Source organism: Cydia pomonella, chromosome 4, assembly GCF_033807575.1.
Source record: "Cydia pomonella isolate Wapato2018A chromosome 4, ilCydPomo1, whole genome shotgun sequence".
NCBI lineage: Eukaryota > Metazoa > Arthropoda > Insecta > Lepidoptera > Tortricidae > Cydia > Cydia pomonella.
In genome coordinates this window covers 25,958,389-25,985,195 of record NC_084706.1, presented here as the reverse complement: position 1 = coordinate 25,985,195, position 26,807 = coordinate 25,958,389, and the positions used below count along the sequence as shown (strand labels likewise).

General features: G+C 44.5%; 1 protein-coding gene across 1 annotated transcript; it reads right to left on the bottom strand.

Moving 5' to 3' along the window:
• LOC133517535 (zinc finger matrin-type protein CG9776-like) lies at positions 1-25,019 on the bottom strand. The gene is made up of 20 exons (XM_061850859.1): positions 24,076-25,019; positions 23,079-23,265; positions 20,170-20,363; positions 19,907-20,040; positions 17,511-17,639; positions 15,902-16,005; positions 15,513-15,631; positions 14,994-15,156; positions 12,711-12,899; positions 10,138-10,279; positions 8,039-8,199; positions 6,651-6,787; positions 3,185-3,366; positions 2,445-2,683; positions 2,200-2,296; positions 1,831-1,935; positions 1,586-1,690; positions 1,341-1,445; positions 972-1,211; positions 1-564 (listed from the first exon to the last, which is right to left on the bottom strand). The coding sequence occupies exons 1-20, from the start codon at positions 24,376-24,378 to the stop codon at positions 45-47; spliced, it is 3,555 nt and encodes a 1,184-aa protein (XP_061706843.1). The 5' UTR covers positions 24,379-25,019; the 3' UTR covers positions 1-44.
• Positions 25,020-26,807: the final 1,788 nt, after the last annotated feature.

Genomic DNA, 26,807 nt, shown 5'->3' with positions numbered 1-26,807 from the left:
TAGAAATCAATCTTTAGGTATATTTGTACAATTTTAATTGTTGCCTACATTCCAGCGACGTCGCCGGCATCGATGCCTAACATAGCCAAATCGTCCAATTCCTCTTTCTTTTTTGCCACGCTCCCATTTTCTTCTTTCTGTTTCTCCGCTGGCTTCTGGCTCTGCTGATTTTGTTGGGGCTGTGTCGGAGTCTGAGGTTTATTCTGATTATTTGGTTTGTTATTATTTTGCTTGTTCATCGGTCTCTTGTTCTGCTGTCGCGGCTTCGGGCTGGGTACTAGAGGAACATGTGTGTCATATAATTGCGGTCTAGGAGGAAAAAGATTAGGGTTTAAAGGGGGCGGGTTCATGTCGAAGCCCATCATCATGCCTGGGGGCATGAGGCCTAGTGGGGGGAAGGGGGGCATGACGCCGCCCAGCGGACCGAAGGGCATGGCGGCGGCGAACAGTTCTTGTTGCGCTTGGAGTGCGTCAGCTTGTTTCTTCACTTCGGAGGGGAAGATGATGTCCAGAGCGTCCTGGAAGTCTTTGGAGAGGTTGCTTGGAGTTGGTGGTGGTGGTGTTCTGTAAGAAGGTGAGACCGGTATATTTGTAAAAGCGCTTCTGCATGTTTGTGATACTGACAACTAAACCCCGTTATCCTTTCATGTGGCGTGAAAAGTAGTTAAGTGGCGGGGCCCCGTTGGGTGGTCAGCGCGGATTTAGAGAATATTATCTATGTATGAAAGTATACTGAAGCATATATATCGCTAGAATCAGCATTAAATACGCTGTTCAAATATAATTAATGGATTGCAATGTTTATTATGTTTTCCACCATACCTAATCAAACCCAGCAACATTGACAGTATTCCAGTTTCTTTATTAAAAATACCACCACAAAACAAAGTTATGATTGGAAGTAATTGTTATTTAATTTCTAAGTGAGGCTTAGGGCACAGCGCCTCCTGCCGGGCTGTGTAGTGACTCACGGCAGTAGTGCAGCAGGCTGTGGCGGCGGCGGGGCGGGCGCGGGGGCGGCGGCGGGGGCGGGGGCGGGCGGCGGGGGCAGGAAGGCGACGGGCGCGCCTCCTGCCGGGCTGTGTAGTGACTCACGGCAGTAGTGCAGCAGGCTGTGGCGGCGGGGCGGGCGCGGGGGCGGCGGCGGGGGCGGGGGCGGGCGGCGGGGGCAGGAAGGCGACGGGCGCGCCTCCTGCCGGGCTGTGTAGTGACTCACGGCGGGAGTGCAGCAGGCTGTGGCGGCGGCGGGGCGGGCGCGGGGGCGGCGGCGGGGGCGGGGGCGGGCGGCGGGGGCAGGAAGGCGACGGGCGCGCCTCCTGCCGGGCTGTGTAGTGACTCACGGCAGTAGTGCAGCAGGCTGTGGCGGCGGGGCGGGCGCGGGGGCGGCGGCGGGGGCGGGGGCGGGCGGCGGGGGCAGGAAGGCGACGGGCGCGCCTCCTGCCGGGCTGTGTAGTGACTCACGGCAGTAGTGCAGCAGGCTGTGGCGGCGGCGGGGCGGGCGCGGGGGCGGCGGCGGGGGCGGGGGCGGGCGGCGGGGGCAGGAAGGCGACGGGCGCGCCTCCTGCCGGGCTGTGTAGTGACTCACGGCAGTAGTGCAGCAGGCTGTGGCGGCGGCGGGGCGGGCGCGGGGGCGGCGGGGGCGGGGGCGGGCGGCGGGGGCAGGAAGGCGACGGGCGCGCCTCCTGCCGGGCTGTGTAGTGACTCACGGCAGTAGTGCAGCAGGCTGTGGCGGCGGCGGGGCGGGCGCGGGGGCGGCGGCGGGGGCGGGGGCGGGCGGCGGGGGCAGGAAGGCGACGGGCGCGCCTCCTGCCGGGCTGTGTAGTGACTCACGGCAGTAGTGCAGCAGGCTGTGGCGGCGGGGCGGGCGCGGGGGCGGCGGCGGGGGCGGGGGCGGGCGGCGGGGGCAGGAAGGCGACGGGCGCGCCTCCTGCCGGGCTGTGTAGTGACTCACGGCAGTAGTGCAGCAGGCTGTGGCGGCGGCGGGGCGGGCGCGGGGGCGGCGGCGGGGGCGGGGGCGGGCGGCGGGGGCAGGAAGGCGACGGGCGCGCCTCCTGCCGGGCTGTGTAGTGACTCACGGCAGTAGTGCAGCAGGCTGTGGCGGCGGCGGGGCGGGCGCGGGGGCGGCGGCGGGGGCGGGGGCGGGCGGCGGGGGCAGGAAGGCGACGGGCGCGCCTCCTGCCGGGCTGTGTAGTGACTCACGGCAGTAGTGCAGCAGGCTGTGGCGGCGGCGGGGCGGGCGCGGGGGCGGCGGGGGCGGGGGCGGGCGGCGGGGGCAGGAAGGCGACGGGCGCGCCTCCTGCCGGGCTGTGTAGTGACTCACGGCAGTAGTGCAGCAGGCTGTGGCGGCGGCGGGGCGGGCGCGGGGGCGGCGGCGGGGGCGGGGGCGGGCGGCGGGGGCAGGAAGGCGACGGGCGCGCCTCCTGCCGGGCTGTGTAGTGACTCACGGCAGTAGTGCAGCAGGCTGTGGCGGCGGCGGGGCGGGCGCGGGGGCGGCGGCGGGGCGGGGGCGGGCGGCGGGGGCAGGAAGGCGACGGGCGCGCCTCCTGCCGGGCTGTGTAGTGACTCACGGCAGTAGTGCAGCAGGCTGTGGCGGCGGGGCGGGCGCGGGGGCGGCGGCGGGGGCGGGGGCGGGCGGCGGGGGCAGGAAGGCGACGGGCGCGCCTCCTGCCGGGCTGTGTAGTGACTCACGGCAGTAGTGCAGCAGGTTGTGGCGGCGGCGGGGCGGGCGCGGGGGCGGCGGCGGGGGCGGGGGCGGGCGGCGGGGGCAGGAAGGCGACGGGCGCGCCTCCTGCCGGGCTGTGTAGTGACTCACGGCAGTAGTGCAGCAGGCTGTGGCGGCGGCGGGGCGGGCGCGGGGGCGGCGGCGGGGGCGGGGGCGGGCGGCGGGGGCAGGAAGGCGACGGGCGCGCCTCCTGCCGGGCTGTGTAGTGACTCACGGCAGTAGTGCAGCAGGCTGTGGCGGCGGCGGGGCGGGCGCGGGGGCGGCGGCGGGGGCGGGGGCGGGCGGCGGGGGCAGGAAGGCGACGGGCGCGCCTCCTGCCGGGCGGTGTAGTGACTCACGGCAGTAGTGCAGCAGGCTGTGGCGGCGGCGGGGCGGGCGCGGGGGCGGCGGCGGGGGCGGGGGCGGGCGGCGGGGGCAGGAAGGCGACGGGCGCGCCTCCTGCCGGGCTGTGTAGTGACTCACGGCAGTAGTGCAGCAGGCTGTGGCGGCGGCGGGGCGGGCGCGGGGGCGGCGGCGGGGGCGGGGGCGGGCGGCGGGGGCAGGAAGGCGACGGGCGCGCCGAGCGAGGTGGGCAGCGCCACGGCGGGCGGACCGATCTCCTGCTGGATCTGCGCGCGGGCTATCTTCTCCTTAAACTCCGCCACCTGCAAACAAAGGCAGGGAGAACAACCAAACATAAGAAACTATTTTTGTATAAGCTGAAACTGATACGCTTAGCTCGAGCTTCACACTCGCTTAGTCAATCAAACATGAAATTCAAGTGCAAATAAATACAAAATGTAATATCTGCATACACGTCCGGGGATCGAATCCGGGGATTGTATGTAAACGATAAGCTGACATGGAAATATCAAATTGACTATACATATATGTAAGAAATTAAACCAATATTCCTATGCATTATTTAATTTAAGAAAAAGAGTGAATCCATCTGCACTGCTTACCGCTTACCATGCTTTTGTAACATCGACTTTAAGGTACGGATTAATATTTTGGGGTAACTCTACAGACCGGGAACTGGCTTTTCTCGCTCAAAAAAAGTGTGTAAGATCTTGTAAGTGTGTAAGATTTCGAAGAATCCTGTAAGCCCTATTTTCAAAATCCTAAGATCTTGACACTACCTAGTTTATATTATATATTTGTGAAATGTGTGTTTTTGTGAAATGTAACTCTCATCTATTCTTAAGCTTTAAAAGTTCAAGATTACGGGGTAAAATATTACATTCAGTTGTACCAAAGACAATGTTATTCCAAAAAAATGTGGTTGGAATGGCCTCAAGAATATTTAATAAAATACCTCAGAACATTCAAGTATTACAGCTTAACAAGTTTAAAAATGCCTTAAAACTATTGTTAGTTCAAAAGAGTTACTACTCTATAAAAGAATTTTTAGATGATAATGACTTGTAAATATGTACATACATTTATATTCCGACATGCATGCTCTCAAAATTTGTATGCCGTAAGGCCCCACATAGTGAAACTGACTAATCTGTAACATCCTATGTACACCTATGTTGGACAAATAAATATTTTTTTATTTTGTAACCCGGATCTTCGCTGTTACCACCAGTTTAACGTTGGCCAACTGAGTCACTATGGGATATACATATTTTACGTAAGTCGGTGAAATTAGGCTACTTATTCTCGAGAATTTTTTTAAAGAATCTTTAAATTCCCCTTTTACGCCACTGTTCGGAAATGTGGCAATAGATGGTCTAAAACCAAGCTGGAAAGTAGGCAATAGCTGTAGCACCTGATCTACCACTACTACAATGTTGGTGATCATTGCTATCATCATCTGTCATTAGTGATGGTAAAAGGTCTTTTTGTGGCGCAACTTTTTCGTTCAAAAATAAAATTAGGTTAGGTAGGGTTATTTATAGAGCCAATAAGGCGTTTTTTAGGGTTCCGTAGCCAAATGGCATAAAACGGAACCCTTATAGTTTCGCCATGTCCGTCTGTCTGTCTGTCTGTCCGAGGCTTTGCTCCGTGGTCGTTAGTGCTAGAAAGCTGAAATTTGGCATGGATATATAAATCAATAAAGCCGACAAAGTCGTACAATAAAATCTAAAAATTTAATTTTTTTTAGGGTACCTCCCCTACACGTAAAGTGGGGGTGAATTTTTTTTTCGCTTCAACCCTAGAGTGTTGGGTATCGTTGGAAAGGTCTTTCAAAATTAATAGGGGTTTTCAAGAAACATTTTTTGATAAAGTGAATATATTCGGAGATAATCGCTCCGAAAGAAAAAAAAATGTGTCCCCCCCCCTCTAACTTTTAAACCATAGGTCCAAAAAATATGAAAAAAATCGTGGAAGTAGAGCTTAAGAAAGACATTAAATGAAAACTATAGCGGACATGATCAGTTTAGCTGTTTTTGATTTATCGCAAAAAGTTTTCCCTTCATAGTAAAAAGACTTACTTTAGTTAGGTACTGATTATGCAAATTTGCCTATTTGTTTAACTCGGGTGAAAGGTACCATTTACTACACTTTAAGCTCCAGTTTAGCTTATTGTGACGGAAGAGTAACTACGGAACCCTACACTGAGCGTGGCCCGACATGCTCTTGGCCGGTTTTTTTCTTTTGTAGCTGTTTGTGGTTTTTTATCAATAACGCTTCTAAGTTTAGAGTCGGTTTGAAGCAAACAACAGAAAAACGCCTCTTAAAAGTGGTAAAAAAAGTAAAAAAGGCGGGATCGGAAAATACTTACTGAATTGGATAGTGTACATTGTGTTTGACAAAAAAATACATGAAACACGTATCTACGCTATAAGAATTAGTTCTTCTAGTGAAGAAAATATAAACGTTCCTGGCAAAAATACATCGCTTTCTTTCAACAATTGTCCTCACGCCAATATAAATATTAATTTTTATTAAAGTATTTTTATTAATATATATGTATGTTTATGTATGTATTTTTTATGAATGTATTGTGTTCGTACGTGTATCAATTGTATCACCTATACCTATGTTTTTGCACCGACTACAATTTATCTGCTTTGCCTAAAGGTTGACCGGTAGAGAATGCCTTACGGCATTAAGTTCGCCTATTGTACAGTGTGTTTTCTTATGTGCAATAAAGATTAAATAAATAAATAAATAAATAAAGTACTTATTTATAATTATGCAAATGTTTTCTTATTTCCTCGCAGTAGTCGTGAAAAGCACTCTGTAATGCCTCGGCCGGAAACGCTAAAGATGTACTCGTATTATTTGAGGACCTCCTCTAACGTGTCGGCCCTCAAACTCACTCGTCCATCTTTGAGCGGAATTCCACCTGTTGAATCCATGGAATGTTTTGATTATGTGTTTGCAAGTCCTTTACCTTTTGACCTGAATGAACCGTTTTCAAATTATTTATAAGAATAATACAGATGAACGGAATAAATTAATTACTGTCTTGGGTGAGACTTGAACTCACGGCCTCTGGATTGATACTCCAGCGCTCTGCCATCTGAGCCACCACGACCTCATCCATAGGCAGCAAATTAATTTAGTATGTGTAGCACATCATTACTGGTGAATTTCCAATATAACTTGGAACTCCGGTAGCCGTCTAAGAAGTGTAACGTTCTTACGATAGATGTCGTTAGAGTCCCCTAGACCCATGTGGTGGAAAAATTGGCTGCCTATGGATGAGGTTTTGGTGGCTCAGATGGCAGAGCGCTGGAGTATCGATCCAGAGGCCGTGAGTTCAAGTCTCACCCAAGACAGTAATTCTTCCACTTTTCAATTTGAACGGAATAATTCGGCTGAATATTCGGTTCCGTAAGATCTGAACCGAATTCGTATTCGGCAAACTCCATATTCGGCCTATCACTACACTGAAGTGTGCCATCCACACTTTTAACTGACGATTTGTAAACCTTATTGCAAATACATAAAGTTGAAAATGCTACAAATGAGTACTTAAAAGATACTTTACCTTCTTTTGTATTTCTGCGTCCATTTCGTCTCGCCTCTTCTTTGTAGCTTCTTCTTCTTCCTTCTTTTTTACTTCTTCTTTCTTCTGTTCTTCAGTTTTAGTAGTTTTGGTCAGATTTTTGTACACGGGCATTTTACCTGATAATGAAAAATCTTAATTAAAAACAATTCCTAGTTAAGTATTTATTATTTTAATTGATTGTATAAAAAATCGTTTTTTTTTTTAATAAATACATGCATCCGATTCCTTAAAAATAGTAATTTACAGTACATATGGGGCTACTTTATAGCACTAGTGCGAGAAGTAGCATATTATGTTACTGTGTCGAACATTTAAAGGGCCATATGTACTGTAAAACGTTGTACGATACATGTGCGAATAGGTAATTCGCAACTCGTGTCGATTTAAAACACTCCCTTCGGTCGTGTTTTAATTTATCGCCACTCGTTTCGAATTTCCTATTTTTCGCACTTGTATCGTAATGTACTATTATAAAGCTGCTTTTTGTCTTTAGATTAGATTTGTAATATTTTCGTTTTTGATTTAAGATATAAAAAAAAATTGGTGCTTTCAATTTAAAGTGAATATAAAAACTTGTGACGTTTTTTATTTAATTTTTATAGTATAAAAATGGTTTTGATAGTTTGTAAAGAATAACGACTTGCTTGATTAATATATAATGCATTTATTTTTAGTTTTTTTTTTGAAGTGAAAACTTCTTTAGCGGCGCTGTGCACTTTTGGTGATGGGAAAAAAAAAATTAAACTCGCGACAGGTCACGTGACCGACAGATTCGTCAGATTGAACCCGTTGTTTTTTTATGTAAAAGGCTGCAAACGAGCCGCCTGATAGGAAGTAGTCATCGCCGCCCATGGACATAAGCAACATCGGAGGAGTAACTTATGCGTGTAACCTTTGAGAGCCCTAAATACCTGCTTCTTGAAGAACCCCATGTCATAGCGCAAAGGGAAAAAGTTTTGAAAAAAAAAAAAAAATGAATTGAAATTTGATTTTGAATTTTTATGGTGGCTGTAGCCCGATATTAATTTTCGTGCTTTACGACAAGGTTCATGATGACGCGTCGCGTACGATTTTTTTTTTGAATTCTTAAAAATAACTAACTAACCAGAAGGTCTGTTTCCTAAGTAGGCGAACCTGTGATTTAGGATCGCGTCGCGCACGATAGACGCGGCGTTTAAAGGGTTAAGGGTGGGGTTTAAATTAGAAATTTCAAAAATGACTAGGAATTAGAAATTATTCGATTCGATATCGGATGTTGGATGACTTCTGGAAAGATATTCTGTTTCGATTCGATTTAAGGTATATTTTCGGGGCGGGCAATATGAAAAAGATCAATATGAGGTTAAAACGTCTGGATACCTACTCACCGATAAAGGGCATCTTCCTGATCTCTGGTTTCCTGGCGGCGCCGGCGGGGCTGCGCCCCCGCGAGCCGGAGCGGCGCTCGCGGCCGTGGGACTCGCCGCGCTCCCGCTCCCGCCCGTGCGAGCGCGACGAGCGCGAGCGGGACGGACGACGCTCCAGCTCTCTGAGAAACGATACGACACATAAACATTGGAACGCACCGCAAGTCATTTCTTGCGATTTTGATCTAATTTCTTGCAGTTTCAGCCTTGCGGTTTGCGGTTCTGAACCCGCCAGAAATGAATCGCAGTGCATTCTAAACCTAACAGGGAGCTCAATCTAAATTGTACTTTTACACGTTTTTGCCAAAGCCTAGTTCCATTAAAAATTTACATGAAAACTAAACTACATCTGAAAAGACAGACTGCGACCGAAACCGATTATTACCGACCGACCGTAATTCTAAGACTCACCTCTTCCTCGAAGCGGCCCCGTCCCTGGAGTCCCGGGGCTCCCGCGCGGGCGCGTCGCGAGCGCGGCCCATGCGGCTCTTCATATAACGAGACTCACCTCTTCCTCGAAGCGGCCCCGTCCCTGGAGTCGCGGGGCTCCCGCGCGGGCGCGTCGCGAGCGCGGCCCATGCGGCTCTTCATATAACGAGACTCGCCTCTTCCTCGAAGCGGCCCCGTCCCTGGAGTCGCGGGGCTCCCGCGCGGGCGCGTCGCGAGCGCGGCCCATGCGGCTCTTCATATAACGAGACTCACCTCTTCCTCGAAGCGGCCCCGTCCCTGGAGTCGCGGGGCTCCCGCGCGGGCGCGTCGCGAGCGCGGCCCATGCGGCTCTTCATATAACGAGACTCACCTCTTCCTCGAAGCGGCCCCGTCCCTGGAGTCGCGGGGCTCCCGCGCGGGCGCGTCGCGAGCGCGGCCCATGCGGCTCTTCATATAACGAGACTCACCTCTTCCTCGAAGCGGCCCCGTCCCTGGAGTCGCGGGGCTCCCGCGCGGGCGCGTCGCGAGCGCGGCCCATGCGGCTCTTCATATAACGAGACTCACCTCTTCCTCGAAGCGGCCCCGTCCCTGGAGTCGCGGGGCTCCCGCGCGGGCGCGTCGCGAGCGCGGCCCATGCGGCTCTTCATATAACGAGACTCACCTCTTCCTCGAAGCGGCCCCGTCCCTGGAGTCGCGGGGCTCCCGCGCGGGCGCGTCGCGAGCGCGGCCCATGCGGCTCTTCATATAACGAGACTCACCTCTTCCTCGAAGCGGCCCCGTCCCTGGAGTCGCGGGGCTCCCGCGCGGGCGCGTCGCGAGCGCGGCCCATGCGGCTCTTCATATAACGAGACTCACCTTTTCCTCGAAGCGGCCCCGTCCCTGGAGTCGCGGGGCTCCCGCGCGGGCGCGTCGCGAGCGCGGCCCATGCGGCTCTTCATATAACGAGACTCACCTCTTCCTCGAAGCGGCCCCGTCCCTGGAGTCGCGGGGCTCCCGCGCGGGCGCGTCGCGAGCGCGGCCCATGCGGCTCTTCATATAACGAGACTCACCTCTTCCTCGAAGCGGCCCCGTCCCTGGAGTCGCGGGGCTCCCGCGCGGGCGCGTCGCGAGCGCGGCCCATGCGGCTCTTCATATAACGAGACTCGCCTCTTCCTCGAAGCGGCCCCGTCCCTGGAGTCGCGGGGCTCCCGCGCGGGCGCGTCGCGAGCGCGGCCCATGCGGCTCTTCATATAACGAGACTCACCTCTTCCTCGAAGCGGCCCCGTCCCTGGAGTCGCGGGGCTCCCGCGCGGGCGCGTCGCGAGCGCGGCCCATGCGGCTCTTCATATAACGAGACTCACCTCTTCCTCGAAGCGGCCCCGTCCCTGGAGTCGCGGGGCTCCCGCGCGGGCGCGTCGCGAGCGCGGCCCATGCGGCTCTTCATATAACGAGACTCACCTCTTCCTCGAAGCGGCCCCGTCCCTGGAGTCGCGGGGCTCCCGCGCGGGCGCGTCGCGAGCGCGGCCCATGCGGCTCTTCATATAACGAGACTCACCTCTTCCTCGAAGCGGCCCCGTCCCTGGAGTCGCGGGGCTCCCGCGCGGGCGCGTCGCGAGCGCGGCCCATGCGGCTCTTCATATAACGAGACTCACCTCTTCCTCGAAGCGGCCCCGTCCCTGGAGTCGCGGGGCTCCCGCGCGGGCGCGTCGCGAGCGCGGCCCATGCGGCTCTTCAGTGAGTCCAGCAGCTGCCGGTCGCTCTCGTTCAGACGCGCCTCGGCGTTCGCCATCCACTCTATACATACAAGAGTAAGTCAACTTATTGTTAGTTGACTACATAACATACAGTGTTTTTTAGGGTTCCGTAGTCAACTAGGAACCCTTATAGTTTCGCCATGTCCGTCTGTCTGTCTGTCTGTCCGAGGCTTTGCTCCGTGGTCGTTAGTGCTAGAAAGCTGAAATTTGGTATGGATATATAAATCAACAAAGCCGACAAAGTCGTACACAAAAAACTAAAAATTTATTTTTTTAGGGTACCACCCCTATACGTAAAGTAGGGGTGGAATTTTTTTTTTGCTTCAACCCTACAGTGTGGTATATCGTTGGAAAGGTCTTTCAAAACTAATAGGGGTCTTCAACAAACATTTCTTGATAAAGTGAATATATTCGGAGATAATTGCTCCGAAAGAAAAAAACCATTGAACCATAGGTCCAAAAAATATGAAAAAAAAACTTGGAAGTAGAGCTTAAGAAAGACATTAAATGAAAACTATAGCGGATATGATCAGTTTAGCTGTTTTTGAGTTATCGCAAAAAGTTTCCCCTCCATAGTAAAAAGACGTACACCCACAGTTCATCCCTTGGTTAACAATCTACCATACTTTAAGCTCCAGTTTAGCTTATTGTGACGGAAGAGTAACTACGGAACCCTACTCTGAGCATGGCCCGACATGCTCTTGGCCGGATTTTTAGTTTTTTTTTTTGTTATTTTGAGTGTCACAGAAAACCGCCTATAGAAGCCTAATATTGGCCATTTTGTTCGCGACGCGAATCGCCAAACCGTGAGGTGCGGGAGGGGTGCTCACGGCGTTGCGATTGGTCGCTCCAAATATGGCGCGCGGGCGCGTGTGTGCGTAGGGATGGGACATGTTCATTACGGGAAGTGGTACCGGAACCAGTGATACCGTAATTTATCGTGTTAATATATTGTGGTAAATTGTTATCAATAAAGTCTACAGAAAAATTACTTAATAAAATTAAATCAATATGTTTAATTAAATACTTTAAAGATGTATCTATAAAAATTTCTTTGCATATTAATGGGATAAGATTTAAAGATAAAAAAAAAAATGTTTATTGCACAAGAAAGGACACAGAAAAAGTATACAGCGGTTGTTTTTAAGAGTTGGTGCATAACTAGATTGACAACAGAGATTCCAGGAGTCCCCGCACTAGGCTAGGCCTGTATCGCGGGAGACCAGAAGTACATATAAATGTCATGCAAGTCAACGAAAAACGAAAATTTATTTTTATATAATAAATATGACATTCATTCATTAAGTTGATACATGCAGTTTTCAGTATTAAACTATTTACCTAATGCTTCATTCTTTATAACTTCGGTTCTATACTAATCTTTTAGTCTAGTTCATTTTATATAATTAATAAAGTTAATGTTAAACAATTCTTAGGAGTAATGTCTCAGTCTCGCTATAATCAAGTGACAACAACCAGTTGAAGAGTAACCTTTTGGCTACATGCACAGTGCAATTAATTAATTCGCTCTGAAACTTTACGGCCATGTTGTAAATCGAAGAGCAGAGGAAGTCGCCAAAACGTCTCCCAAAAGCAGTGTTAACCCTCGGAACAGGCAACTTGAATACGCGTTTAGATAGTAATTTCGAGTAATATTCGGATTTAGCAGCGCGTTTATGAATCGAGAGACAGACTTTATGTATGTAAAGCTGGCGGACTGTCAGTACTTTGGCTTCCTGGTAGAGGCTGTTTGTCGGATATCTGAAGGGCTTTTTGAGCATTACCTTTAAGACCGAACGTTGGGCTCTTTCAGCCATTAAGATTGACGTCTTTGCAGCACTGCCCCATACCCCAATGGCGTATGTAATTAGAGACTGACATAGAGAGATGTATGTATTTTTTAAAAGGCTCATGTTCGCGGAATGTCGAAGTTTCTTAAATATATACATCGTTTTCCTAATCCCATTGGAGAGACAGTTGATATGGGATTTGAAATTTAAGTTTTCGTCTATAACTAAGGCAAGATATTTGATAGAGTTGGAACGACATATGACTTCACAAGAACATGCTAAGTTACTGACATTGTTGCAATTATGAATTTTGATTAGATTTGTAGAATTAGTGGGACTGGAAGCGGCAGATTTATGAAAACACAAGAATTTAGTCTTTTTACTATTTAAGGTCAGTAGGTTATCTCGAAACCAACAAGCGGCGTTACTCATACCCTTTTCTGCTGCAGCAAAAGCACTCTCCCAAGTATCGCCTTTAAAAAGAATCACTGTGTCATCGGCATAGCAGATTATTTCAGCTTGGGGGAGGGAAATTTTATGAATATCGTTATTTGAAACATAAAATAATAAGGGTCCCAGAAAATATGTATGAAATTGAATACTCGATGTTGCATGCATTTTGTGGTTAAATTCACATTCGTGCATGTCATTGATATCAAAAGTGTAAAGTTCTAAGCTTACTCTTTTTCTTCTTCTTAGTCACAGTATCGCTCTCCGAGCTGCTGGAGGAGCTGGACGAGCTGCTGCTGGAGCTCTTGCCCTTCTTCTTTTTGCTCTTCCTTTTCTTTTCCTTCTTCTTCTTTTTCTGTTTTTCTTCTTTGATTTCGGCCGGCGGCTGCGGGCTGTCCTTGCGTTTTGTGTGGAAACCATCTGTTGAATGAAAGTTTTTTTGCAAAAATGTAGTTTTTGATACAAGCTTATCACTCGCAATACTTTTTTTTCAACAGGCAACTATCGAAAGTCCCACTTCGTACTATTCGATTGAGCTGAAATTTCACATACTTAGGTTAGGGTGAGAATGCAATATTATGGTACCGTTGAGCTGGTCTGATGATGGACACAGGAGGTGGCCATAGGAACTCTGTGATATTAACGCAGTCTAATTGTGTTTTTGTTTATTAGAATTGTCTCGATAGTTGCCTGTAGAAAAAAAAAGTCTACCTAATATAGAATGCAGGTTAAATAAAAGCTTGTAATATGTTGGTGATTGTTTAAATTTACTCAACCCTATTTACTACTTAATTTACCTTATTTCAGCTAAGATAGACTTTGTGACAGTTGCGATAAGGTTGAAAATCGAACGGATTGACACATTCAGCGGACTGGCCCATCACTGGAACCTCTTTGTGAGTGATGTTCGCCTGGTAGTTTTGAATCGAAACGAGTGCAATTTTTTACCTAATTTTCCTTTGTATTCAAGTTATTCAACGAATACAGTATAATAAATAAATAAATATTATAGGACATTATTACACAAATTGACTAAGTCCCACAGTAAGCTCAATAAGGCTTGTGTTGAGGGTACTTAGACAACGATATATATAATATATAAATATTTATAAATACTTAAATACATAGAAAACACCCATGACTCAGAAACAAATATCCATGCTCATCACACGAATACATGCCCTTACCAGGATTTGAAATAGAAATAGAAATAGAAATAGAAATTATTTATTGTCAGACCACAGGTACAAATATAAAAGATGTTATTGGTAATATGTCCTTGTCCGTAGTCTACCACATTTATGGTGTACAATATTGAATGCCATGCACAACATGCAGTCAAGTTATTTACATTATTTACATACAACATATAACGCAGTATTTTATACAATAAGGTCCCCAACTTTATGCCATTACACTACATCTGTATATGTCAAGTTAATCATTAATATTATTACATTAATATTTTATAATTTGCCATTGTTATTTATAAAGTCAAGTGGAGAATAAAACATTTTGCTTAATAGCCATTCATTAAGTGCCTTTTTAAATCTAGTTCTGTCAAGGTTCTTAAATACATCCGGAATATTGTTATAAATCTTGATTGCCATGGAGAAAATGCTATTTTTGTAAAATGTCGATTTAGTTTGATGCGTATTTACGAGTCTGTACTCGTTTCTCAAGTTACGGTGGAATCTATCGTTCCTTTGATATAAATTAAGGTTATTTTTTACAAACATAGCAACTTCCTTGATATATAAACAAGGTAGTGGTAAAATCTTATATTTAGGAAAAGAGGTTTACAGGAGTCTCTTTGAGATGCCCCACAGAGCGCTCTTACACATCGTTTCTGCATCTTAAAAACTTTTAGCCAGTCGGTCGAGTTTCCCCAAAAAATTATACCGTACGTGATGCTAGACTGAACGTAACCAAAACCCCGGGACCCGGGACCATCAGCTTCGTAGGCAGGGTCACTACCCACTAGGCCAAACCGGTCGTCAAAATAAGCTTAATACTTGCTTAATACGATCAAATTGAATACGATTTCTCGCATAATTACGCCGTTTTGGTCGCCGCTGCTTGTTGGTCGGCCTTGGCGGGGTCCCCCTTCACCTTGCAGCTGCGGGCCTTTTCAAACGCCTTCTGACGGATCGACATCCAGTATATAGCTGTCCCTTACCAACTCGTCACGTCTACAATACATACCTTTCTTACGGACGTCGCTCAATAGAGTAGACTTTATGACCGTTGCGATAAGGTTGGAAATCGATCGGATTGACTCATTCGGCTATCTGGCTCTTCACTAGAACCTCTTAGTGAGCGATGTGCGCCTGGTAGTTTTGAACCGAAACTCGTGCAAGTTTTTGCCTTATTTTCGATTTTATTTAAATAGTCCCCAAGACAATTTTGTCGATGGAAAATGTAGTAGCAAAGATTCAATCTCCCATAAAAAATTTGAATTTAGCGTGTTTTTTTTCTACTGACAAATTAGTTTGCCAGACTATGTTAGTTTACCTTTGTTGAATGTGATGGTGTGCGCGGCGTATCTGCTGGCGGCTGCCTGCTGCGCGGCCTTGGCGGGGTCCTCCTTCGCCTTGGAGCCGCGGGCCTTCTCGAACGCCTTCTGACGGTCCGACATCCAGTCGGTCTCCCAGTGGGGGTTCTGCTCGACGAAGTTCTGAACGACATGTTTATTAAGTTTTACTATTTTTAACCCTTTGTACGCCATGCCTACCGTGTGCGGCGCGCCATCGTGAATATTGGGTTTTAGCCGCGCGCCTTTTTGGGATGGCAACTTATTGATATTTAACAAATTAAACACATATCAGTGAAAAGATAAGGATCGAAGTCAAATGGCGTTCTAAAAGTTTTAATCATGTGTCGAAAAATGGCAGTAAATTTACTGTGGCTACAAAATTTTCTTTGACAATCCACCTCTATTTCAAATTCTCTTTGTTTGACAGGCAAGTACATTGTAAATCTGAACTGTGTTATCTGTTTTAACATATATCATTATAAGCATACGAAACATACGGTATAGTTTTTGGAGTGCACGATAGACTTGAGATGAGCAGAAGCGCAGTGCAGGTCCCCGATGAACTGGTCGCACAGCTTGCAGTACCACGCCGTTGACGGCACAAAGAATTGTAAGCCTACAAATATACACCATAAGGTTTATAATGGCGTACACATTTTAAAGTGTGAGCTTTTCTTTTGTTTCAGTCTAATTTTAAACTTTTTATACGTACTTTAAAAATGCAAATAAAATCCCGTCCTCAAGCAGGATCCTTATTATCAGTGATAGGCACGGACGGACGGTGCCACACCGCGGGATTCCGAGTAGAAATCTTAATATGGACATGACGCAAAAGCCGCAATCTTGTTGCGAAGCCATTCTGCAGACACCTGTGTAGTAACTATACCTCTGATAGGGGTCCGCTTGGTGGGCGCCGAGGAGAAGCTGGGGAACCCCTCGTTGGCCGTCGTCACGCTGTGCCACGGGGCCTCCATGTGTGCTGCCGCCATTCTGGAGACAATTATCATCACCATATAAGCAGAGGCAACCCATTCAAAACTAGTCCGTCCTTGTACTACAGTTTCCGAGTCTATTCCACAGTTGAGATTTCAGTCTTTCATTATAATGCATTTTACGCTTAAAATGCATGAAGCTTGGTATAAACATTTACATAACATACATCTATATTTGGTCCTAGTTTTCTTTGCTAACAATTGTTACACAAGAAAATGGAGCGAGTGGAAGTTTTGCATGTAAAACTCGCTCTAAAAATCAACACCACCCGATACTAGTGGTCAATGTGCTTTGCAATGCAACCTCCGCTGATCGCGAACGCCCGACGGGCAATATTCTCTCTACAGCTAAAGTAAAAAGCAGATAACTTACTTCTGATGAGCCGGCGAGTGTAGGTGGACTTAAATCGACCGGGGTAGGGACCGTGATTAACTTTTGTATTGTTTTTGAGCTCCCGATATTTCGACGCATTTACATGTCGCGCTCAGTCTACACAACACACCCACCCGCTATCTCCAGTTACCCGTGAACAAAATGCATGTAACTGCGTCGAAATATCGCGAGCTCAAAAACAATACAAAAGGTAATTACAGTCCATATCCTGGTCGATTGAAGTCTAGTTAAACTAAACGTGAATCATTCAAAACTGTTAGGTATTGTGAGTGTAGATGGTTCAAGTAATCCTTGGCCGTGCACACGCGACACCAATACATCCCCTGATCGTAGTACACATAGTTGAACTGTTTCGTCGGTCTCTGGACGGGGATAACTTACTATCCTCTATCCTTGGCTGTCGGTGGGAACTCGTTGCACACGCGACACCAATGCATCTCCGGATCGCAGTACACATAGTTGATTTTCTTGTTGGGGATCTGTCTGTAGGTGGGGACAACTTCTGATGGGCTGGCGAGTGCAGAATCTGCACTGCAGATGGTTCAGATAATCCTTGGCTATGGGCGGGAACTTGTTGCACACGCGACACCAATGCATCTCCGGATCGCAGTACACATAGTTGATCTTCTTGTTGGGGATATGTGTGTACGGGACGGGACAACTTACTTCTGATGGGCGGACGAGTGCAGATGGTTCAGATAATCCTTGGCTATGGGCGGGAACTTGTTGCACACGCGACACCAATGCATCTCCGGATCGCAGTACACATAGTTGATCTTTTTGTTGGGGATATGTGTGTACGGGACGGGACAACTTACTTCTGATGGGCGGACGAGTGCAGATGGTTCAGATAATCCTTGGCTGTGGGCGGGAACTTGTTGCACACGCGACACCAATGCATCTCCGGATCGCAGTTGATCTTCTTGTTGGGATCTGTGTGTACGGGACGAGACAAGTTACTTCTGATGGGCCGGCGAGTGCAGATGGTTCAGATAATCCTTAGCTGTGGGCGGGAACTCGTTGCACACGCGACACCAATGCATCTCCGGATCGCAGTACACATAGTTGATCTTGTTGGGGATCTGTGTGTACGGGACGGGACAACTTACTTCTGATGGGCTGGCGAGTGCAGATGGTTCAGATAATCCTTAGCTGTGGGCGGGAACTCGTTGCACACGCGACACCAATGCATCTCCGGATCGTAGTACACATAGTTGAATTTCTTGTTCGACGGCGATCTGTGGGTAGATTGGGGGTTAATATAGGTAACTTTGGTGATATTGGGGTTGATCTATCTGAACCATATTTTTATGTCAGGTGCTAAAATGGCACAATTGGTACAAAAACAGTGATTAGCTAAGTATTAGCCAATCACTGTTTTAGTATGAAGTGCATTCGGGTAATTCCAAAAAAATTACTTTAATAAGATGGAATTATGGGTGATTTTCGGAATTAGCATATTTTTAAGTAGACGGAATACCCGAATACACCTTGTAGGATATAAAAACAGAGGAAAAAAATGCTGTGAAATTAGCAGTTTCAGTAGGTAGCGCTGTCCGTACAATTTTCTGTTTAGAATTGCATTACAGATGCGGTATGCATGAAAATATGGTGTCTAATGTGGAATTTGACACACATCCCTGGTTGTCCAGCCAATGGGTTTGATGTCAAGAAAATTTGAAACGTACTTGTTATTTTCTTAATTTTTTTAGCATTTTCATAGTTTGCTTTAGATTATGTGGAACTAGCTATTTTCACAGTACGTACCGTAATAAATATTATCTTAGCTAACTATGAATTAGCTTAGCTAAATATTAATTAGCTTAACTAGCAAACACCAAACCGCAGTTTGAAGACATTCGACAGTCAGAAATAATTCAAAGTTATCTCCAGTTGAACCTAATGATGTCGCAAAGTTTTTTTTTTTATATTTCAGTGTCCAAAGGGACAGTGACGATGGAACAAATTGAACTATTTCATGAAAAAAATATTTGTTCAAATGAAACAAACCGGTAAGAATGCATACCGATATATTTAAACGATCTTTGCCACTTGACTTGCTAAAAAGCGGACCTGAGATAAATGATCTCAGGAAATCATATAAGTAATTAGCTCACTAAATAAAACACAATGAATTAGTCGATTAGCGCTTGATTTTGAGATTTTCCGTGTCCAGTGTGGATATTTCGACTTTCGTTTTTCACGGTAAGCCCTCCGAATACACATTGGTCCGATGACCCAGTTGTTAGTAAAACATTAATAAAACCGACTTCAATTTTTTTTTTATGGAGGATAGGCAGGCATATGACCACGATCACACCTGATGGTAAGTGATGATGCGGTCTACGGTGGAGCACGCTTACCAAAAGCGCCAAGATCCCATCATCAGACCCCGACTTGGTGCCAACGGGACCATCTCGGGGTCATACCCGTTCGATTAAAAAAAAATTTTGAAAATCGGTTCACGATTCTCGGAGATATCGAGTAACATACATACAAAAAAACAGTCGAATTGAGAACCTCCTCCTTTTTTGAAGTCGGTTAAAAAATACGGCACACGCTATCTTCTTTCAAGAAAAGCAAAAATATATAAGCTGTTAATAACTCTTGTTATTTCACTTGACATGTTTAAGCTCCCATATATAATTTTGATCTGCTTGTTAATTTCTTTTTTTACTCAAAACACTTTTTTTGGTAGGATAACAAATGGTATTTAATTCCTAATATTGCATACCGTGTTGTTGTTTAATTTTGATTAAACATTAATAACATAACCACTGAAAAACGCAACAAACAAGGTAAAGAAAACAAAAACAATTTTGTAAACGAATATTTATTTCAGTTCAATTGCAATATTTGTCCATCAAGTCACGTAGATTCACATCAGCCACAATGAAACTATAGCGACATGTAGACTAGCAAGAACTTGCATGCAATTTATTATAATAAAATAAACGACATTCAAAAGTTTGATCAGATACCTCAATGTAATGAAAATTGTGTGCAAGTTCTTGCTAGTCTAAACCTCGCTTAAAACTTCTTAATTTAAGTTGTACAATAATACATATAAAATACATGATATATAATACAAAACTATTTATATTAACATTATAATATTCACAAAAACACAGCAATGTAATAAAAGCTACAATAATTCTCATAAATAACTAAACAAACCATACCAAAAATCCTCATATTATATGTCCATTCCTTGTGTTATCTTCAACTTATCTTCTTCAAACTTCAAACTATGAAAGCAATCGAAGAATCGCGAAAGCCTCTCTCATTCCTGCTTTGGGATATATTTCATCTATTTTACAAATAACCTTAAGTCTTGTTTAACTAAAATTTAAAGGCATTAGATATAAAAGCATGTTCAGAAATATCTCTCACCGGAAATAATGTTTGGTGTGTATATTTCTAATCAAGCTTTACGTGCAAAATTAATAAATAAGATAAATTTCAGCTCAACAAGACAAATAGAAACGTGTAACATATGGCACACCTGGATTTCCTTTTAGTCTTCAGGTCGGGGCTGGAGTCCCCGGAGTCCAGGGCCGCCTCCGCTTCCTCTCCGATGATGCCGTTCAACATATCCACCACATTGTTGATGGTCTTCAGCTTGTTCTGAATCTCCAACTAGACAAAGGCAAGCATAAATGCAACGGATTCCCAGTTGTGTACGTAAGGCAAGCAAAGCTACACAACTAAGAGTCAAAAGTAATAATGTTCCAAATATCAATGTTCACTTAAATATTCTGTTCAAACCTGTAGTTTAGTATTCTCCTTTAAAAACCGTTTAGTGTCTGGCGAAGGCGATCGCTTCGGGTCGCCGCGGAGTTCGTTGCGCTGGTCTTTAAGCGTTTCGAGTTCCTTTTTCAAAATTCCCGCCTTTTTCATGTATTCCTCGCGCTGCTTGGATAGTGCTGCCTTCTGGTGGCGCATTTCCGACTCAATCGCCGCTGCGTGAGAAAGAGCACTGTAAGCTGATTGGTTGATTGGAAAAAGTGTGACGTCACGTAACTTGTAAGTCACGCGATTGGCTAAATGCGAGCGAATTTTTTTAATGTAGCGAATGCAGGCACGACAGATTACACGTTAAGTGAGGTCACACTCAAAATAGCAAAATATAAATATACTTATGTACAATTCGTAATTTTGGAAAAAAAGCATCATAACTGACTGATATTTGCAAGAGTCACCGCCAAAGGCTCTAATCAGATAATAAGCGATAATATCAGAACCTGCGTTGGAGTTATTTGTATTAGATGTCAAGGAATCACCAAAATCAACAAGACGACGAAATCAAAATGGTGTTGAATCCTAAATATATTCTCCTGAAAACATTTATCACCATATACAATACACATTCTTATAAAAAAACATATGAAATAATATTAGTCACATTCGAAATTTAGACATAAATAAAATAGTAAGTAGATATTACTATATTGATTCCGTGATGATCAGCTTCTTTCTTCAAGTTCAAGAACTACATTCCTTTTCTTTATTTTTCTTCTTTATCAGCTTTGTCAGTTCGTTGTCAAGTTTAATTATTTTGTGATGTAGATATTCTGGTAATTTTGTTAATTTCAAATATGCATTTGACAATATAGTTAATAGGGCATTACCGAATGGATGTCATAAAAATGATGATTTGTTAGAATACCGGGCATGCAGTAGATTACATCTCTATTAGGGCTCCTCTACACGATGGCCCATCGTACGCCAGTCTAAGGGACGTAGCTATGCAGTGGAATGAGATAGCAATATCACTTGCTCCCTCTAACGCATAAATGCGTCCCTTGGACTGGCCTACGCTGGGCCATCGTGTAGAGGAGCCATTATATGATGATATTGATGATACAATATCACCAATAATACAGTCATGCAATATAATGGGTCCAACTTATATAGAACTCAACCTAAAAACAAGAAACTTTGTGCAGATGAAACCATTTGTTATGAACATATACATTATATACAGTAAGGTGAGTGCTGAGTTCTCCAGTGGCCCAACATCGAAAATTAGCAGTCGAATTTGAATGCCATTACAAATACCATTCGGTATTAGAAAATATAATTGATTACAAAAACTACTCTGTTCCATTAGGCGGGTCCACACAGAGCGAGCATACGCGCGAGGCAATTTCCTTGCGCACAAACCAGCCAATATAGACGTGCCTCGGCCGAGACGGCGCGCTCAGGCGAGAAAAACACGCGCACCGAGCGAGGCACGTCTACACTGGCCGTTCCGTGTCTCGTGCGTATGCTCGCTCTGTGTGGACCTATTTAATAATGATTCAAATTTCATTGGGAGGTAATTTGTACTAGGGCCGTATTAGGGCCGTAGCACACTAGAGGTTATGTTAAATATGTCCAGCTCAGATGGTTCCAACTACAAATGGAAGACTGATATTTCGTCTTCCTTTGACACTAAATATTGTATTTTTAAGTATGAGATTATCATCCAAGAAACCTTGAAAAAAATTACCTGAATCAAGCAAAAACATACCGGGGAACTTAAAGCATAATCTTACAAGACTAAAACTCTTCATCATAACTTGAAACAACACTTATTTGTATGCCGTGCATTTATTAGTGCATCAAACATCACTAAAAGCCGGGTCCACACAGAGCGAGCATACGCGCGAGGCGATTTCCTAACGCACAATACGGCCAGTGTAGACGTGCCTCGGCCGAGGCGGCGCGCACGTTTTCCTGGCCCGAGCGGGCCGCCTCGGCCGAGGCACGTCTGCACTGGCCGTATTGTGTGTGAGGAAATTGCCTCGCGCGTATGCTCGCTCTGTGTGGACCCGCCTAAATACATATATGGAATTTTTGTGGTTTTGGTCGGAATATAATTTAAATCCTGATACCAAGAGATATATATGATAATGAGCAAACAAGTGGATAGAGACAGACCAAGCTAACTGGGCATGGCATTTGGCAGTGTGGCGATGTCATCATGAATGTCAAATTTATATGAAAATATTCCATTTATAATGACACTTTCCCAGTTTTTTCCATTCAAGTGAAGTGGAAAGTTAGCTTAGACTCAAAGATGTATCATTCCCCAAGCTATATAAGTATGAGGAGAAGTGTTTCTCAAGATATTTGTATAAAATATCATTTTTGATATTTGTTCAGTATCTCTTTATAGTTCGTTTTTTTAACATTAGAAAGAAGGTAAGCAATTCCGACATGTCTTTTTATTGTAAAACAATTTTAAAAATGGGTATGTATTTTTTTTTCATTTTTGTAAGCTCCTGTGTCTATATTTAAAAAAAATTGGGTCACTATAACATTTTAATTCTAGATATCAAAAAAACATTAAAATGGCGCAAAGCCATTTAGAGAAACTACAAAGTTTAAACAGATATGCCACTTGAGAGCATAACAGGAAACTGAATGTTGAGCTGTAAAGATATCTGTACTCCGTTTCATTGATAACATGGGCGTCACCAAGGGGGCCCAGGGGGGGCAGCTGCCCCCAAACAACTAAATGTATGCTCCTCCCCCGCTCTTGGCTATCGGCCATATAAACTGCTCTCTCTGCCAGCCTTCAGCTAGCTACACCCTTCAGTGATAATAACATTGGATAAGATATTTTGTTCAGCGGCCAAAACTTAATATTTTTAATGCTAATTTAAAAGCAGAAAAATAATGCAGCATACCTTCTTTCTTAATCTGATCTTCTACATTAAATTGTGGAGGTGCAGTAGGCGGTGGTGGCAGGGACAGTTGGTTCCAGTTGCCAATCTCCGGTGGGTGCGGGGTCGGAGGCACCGTAGCAACAGGAGGGAAGTCATCGTAGATGCCCGAGTAGGAAGGTGGCGGGTAGTTGCTGAATGAAGGGTTTGACTGCCGGCAAGGGATTCAATTTAAGTTACAATCTTGATACATATCAGATTATTGCCAAAGAAGGCTTAAATACTTTAAATATCTTTTAAGTAGGTAAGTTTAAGGAACAAAAATAACCCTGTTACAGAAATGGTTTTAAGTTAATGTTGTAAATTCTTTTCTAATTCTTGTCTTTTAGAGAGAACATTGCTTTGTAATTAGAATTAAGATTATCAATGGAGTGACACTAGAACAACAGGAATATACAGTGGATTTCGGACATAATGACAATGAAGGGACTACCTCGTTATATCTGAAAGTCATTATAGGCAAAGGTTAACAGATAAAGACACATATGTATAAATTTAACTCCAAAACATCAGAATGTTTCCAACAAGTGTTCACTCTGTTTCCCTCTCTAACATCTCTAACCAAAAGCACCTATTAACAAAAGGTCACTACAGCTGCTAACCATATGTAGAAAGTAAGTAAACCATAAGTAAACAAAAGATAAAAAAGTAAACCTCTTTGTCTTTTGCTTTCCGAGTCCAGTCACAATATCTGCATAGGATTTCTAATAATTTGTTACAGATTGTTCATTTAAAACCATTGCTACACCCGAAGTCGTTATATTCACAAGAATCTTGTACGAAAGTATGCTTTAAATTCATGGGACTTGGCTTTTATGTCGCTATAAGCGAATGGTACAACCGAGGTCGTAATACATGAAAACCACTGTATGTTTTTTAATTATTTAGAAGCGAAGCATTTATATATACATGCAAGTAGAATAAAATGAAAAAATTCTATGGTAAACAGTGAATTCTAAACCTCTGATTGTTGGAAGGACGGCGGCGGGGGTGCAAAGCCTGGGTCTGGGAACTGATTCTGCTCCCACAATTCACTCGGTTCAGGCAGCTTGGCGATCTCACTTAAAATGTTCTCATCTAGATCCTTGTCGAGTTTCATCCTCGGGGAGCGGCTACGCCGCTTCTCGTCCCTCAGGGGGCTGCGGCTTCGTTTCGGAATTGGATGCCGATATTCACGATCACGGTTTCGATCCCGCGGATCACGATCTCGATCCCATTCCCTGTTGTAATAACCTTTCCTAGGGTCGCGAGGATCACGCGACATTTTTCACAAATAGAAGTACGCACTAAATATTATAGTAATAATTACTCTCACTACACTAGATACCAATATTAACACTTATGTTACGAGTTCATTTTCCTTTACGTAAATCAAATTGCCTTTGTGTGTTTATTATCAAAAGTCAAAGTTGCCGAATGCGTCGTGAACGTCGTGAACCGACGCCATTTGTATCATTAGGGTTGCCAGGTGAGCAAAAGTGAATTTTTGTTTATGTTAAAATTTTCATCTTATTATCAAAGATGTTTGACTCGAATTTGACGTTTTAAATAACACTTGCACAATCTTTGCCATCAAAATCATGGCGGAGTTGACTTGGTGGTCCGACTTAAAACTTACTTTAATTACTTCACGATTATTAATTAAGGTCAGGTGGGGTAAGGAAAACATACTTTACATGTTGTTAAATATAAAACGATTTTACTCAGTTCCGAAGCAAATTTTAGTTTTTTTTATTAAGTGGTTCATAACGGTGTAATATTAAACTTAACTTGACTTTTCTCCGAAATTTCCACATGCACTGAGGCTGAAATCACCACGTAAACCACATAGACCCGAATAGTTTCTCTTTCCCTAATTTTGGGGTAAGAGAAACTGTTTTTATTTCTTACCAATCTTTAACGATAGCGAAATAACTCGAGGAACAACATTTTAGGGATAATTTTGTTAGTCGAAAATATTACTTACAGCATGCAAATAGGATCTAGTCTTCCTACAACAGGTGAAATTACCAAAATTGGGGCAAATGAAACATATAGGTTGCAGTCAGACGTTTACAACAGTTGGTAGTGTTTTTTTATAAATATAAATTGTATTTATTATGCAAATCAAGGTAAAGGTAAATGTATGGAGTGTGGAATTAAGAGGAGTGACATCTCTTATGGTAGAACTGTTGCAAAAGTGTCCAGCTGTCAGCTATAAATAATAGTTCCAAATCTCTCCAGAGTAGCGCTAGAGTAGCTAAGAACCTAGGCGCTATTGGCGCTGTCTATGATTTGATTTTTTTGTTCAAGTATTCTAGGTATTGTAGCGCCACCTATTTAAGGTTTTTTGATGACACTTTTTGGTACATGGAGATTTATTTCCTTAACTCCACCTTCCGTAGGTAAATGATTAACGCATTTATTATTGTGACAATAACACTGTTTTATCTCTTTTTACACTAGGTAATACTTAATGGGTAAATTCTTAATGGGAAGAAAGGTTTTATGTCGATAACAAATACTAATCAAATTTACAGATAAAAACAAACTATCGGTAGACGATTAATAGATAATTCTTCCGGATCCGTCACGGCGCTTCTTTCTATAGAAAGCATCACGTGACCTCCGGAGGTTATGTGTCACTCTCTATACAAGAAAACACTGCGACGGACCCGGAACGGAGACTGAATGTAGTACTGTGAATCATCCTTAAATGCTACATATTCTCAGAAGCTTTTTTAAATAACGGTACATTATTGAGTAGTATATGTATCAAAAAACAATTTGAAAATAATTTGTCCCCGACGACCAATAACTGGTAAATATTTAAATTAATGTTCCTATTTATTATAATTGATTTTAAACAAATTTAAAATTTATTATGGTTTTTACAGGCAATGAAAATGTTTGTGACATCTGATACAGTGAAAGAGGGACATATGTTTCTCTTGACCCGGTATTACTAGACTTCCCCCTCTTGACATATCTTAGGTTATATTATTTCCACTATTAATAAAACTACAAATGAACGGTATTTCAATAAAATAACGCCAAGGAAACGGAACATTATGTATAACCTTGCACTTACCTTGAACATCAGCTCCTAAACACTTTTATTTATTATTTAGTTTTACAGAAGCAGCAATATCCTTTCGACAACTCGGTGTTGGACGGGAAACTGACTGATTTTTTTGGCATACCCTTCTTTCTCACATATGTGATCCACCCTCATATTTTTTTGAAAAAATGTTGCCAGCCTATAAGTACTATCTTACCGACTGGGTAACATCGCGTTACAACGTTTAGTTTTTGATTGCTAACATATAGGTTCACTTTACCCGTAGACCCAGTTATCCCACCTGACCTTAGTTACAAGGGTTATTTCCATCTACAAATCTTAGGGCAGAATTGTATCCCAATAAATTCTTTTGGATTATAAGAACATGTTAAATTACTTTTAGTAATGACCATATTTTTGTAAATATTGAATTTAAAATATCTTTTGGCACACGTCACGTGACCAAGCTCGAAACGGCATTGAAGATTCTGATGACGTCACAACTCTCGGATTGACACTGTTGACAGTTCGCGATAAACAACAAATGACACATGTCAGTAGACAGTTCGTATCTTCTACGTGTGTATGTAGATATGTGTCAAACCGTAAACTGTGACGTCACACAATTTTCAAAGACCGTTTTGGGCGCGAAA

Excerpts from the sequence above, each read along its gene's own strand:
- LOC133517535 (XM_061850859.1), bottom strand. The coding sequence starts at position 24,378 with ATGTCGCGTGATCCTCGCGACCCTAGGAAAGGTTATTACAACAGGGAA. Across the intron at positions 16,006-17,510 it reads CACTCGCCAGCCCATCAGAA|AATGGCGGCAGCACACATGG; the intron begins GTAAGTTGTCCC and ends AATTGTCTCCAG. Across the intron at positions 1,446-1,585 it reads CAGCCTGCTGCACTACTGCC|CCCGGCAGGAGGCGCGCCCG; the intron begins GTGAGTCACTAC and ends GTCACTACACAG.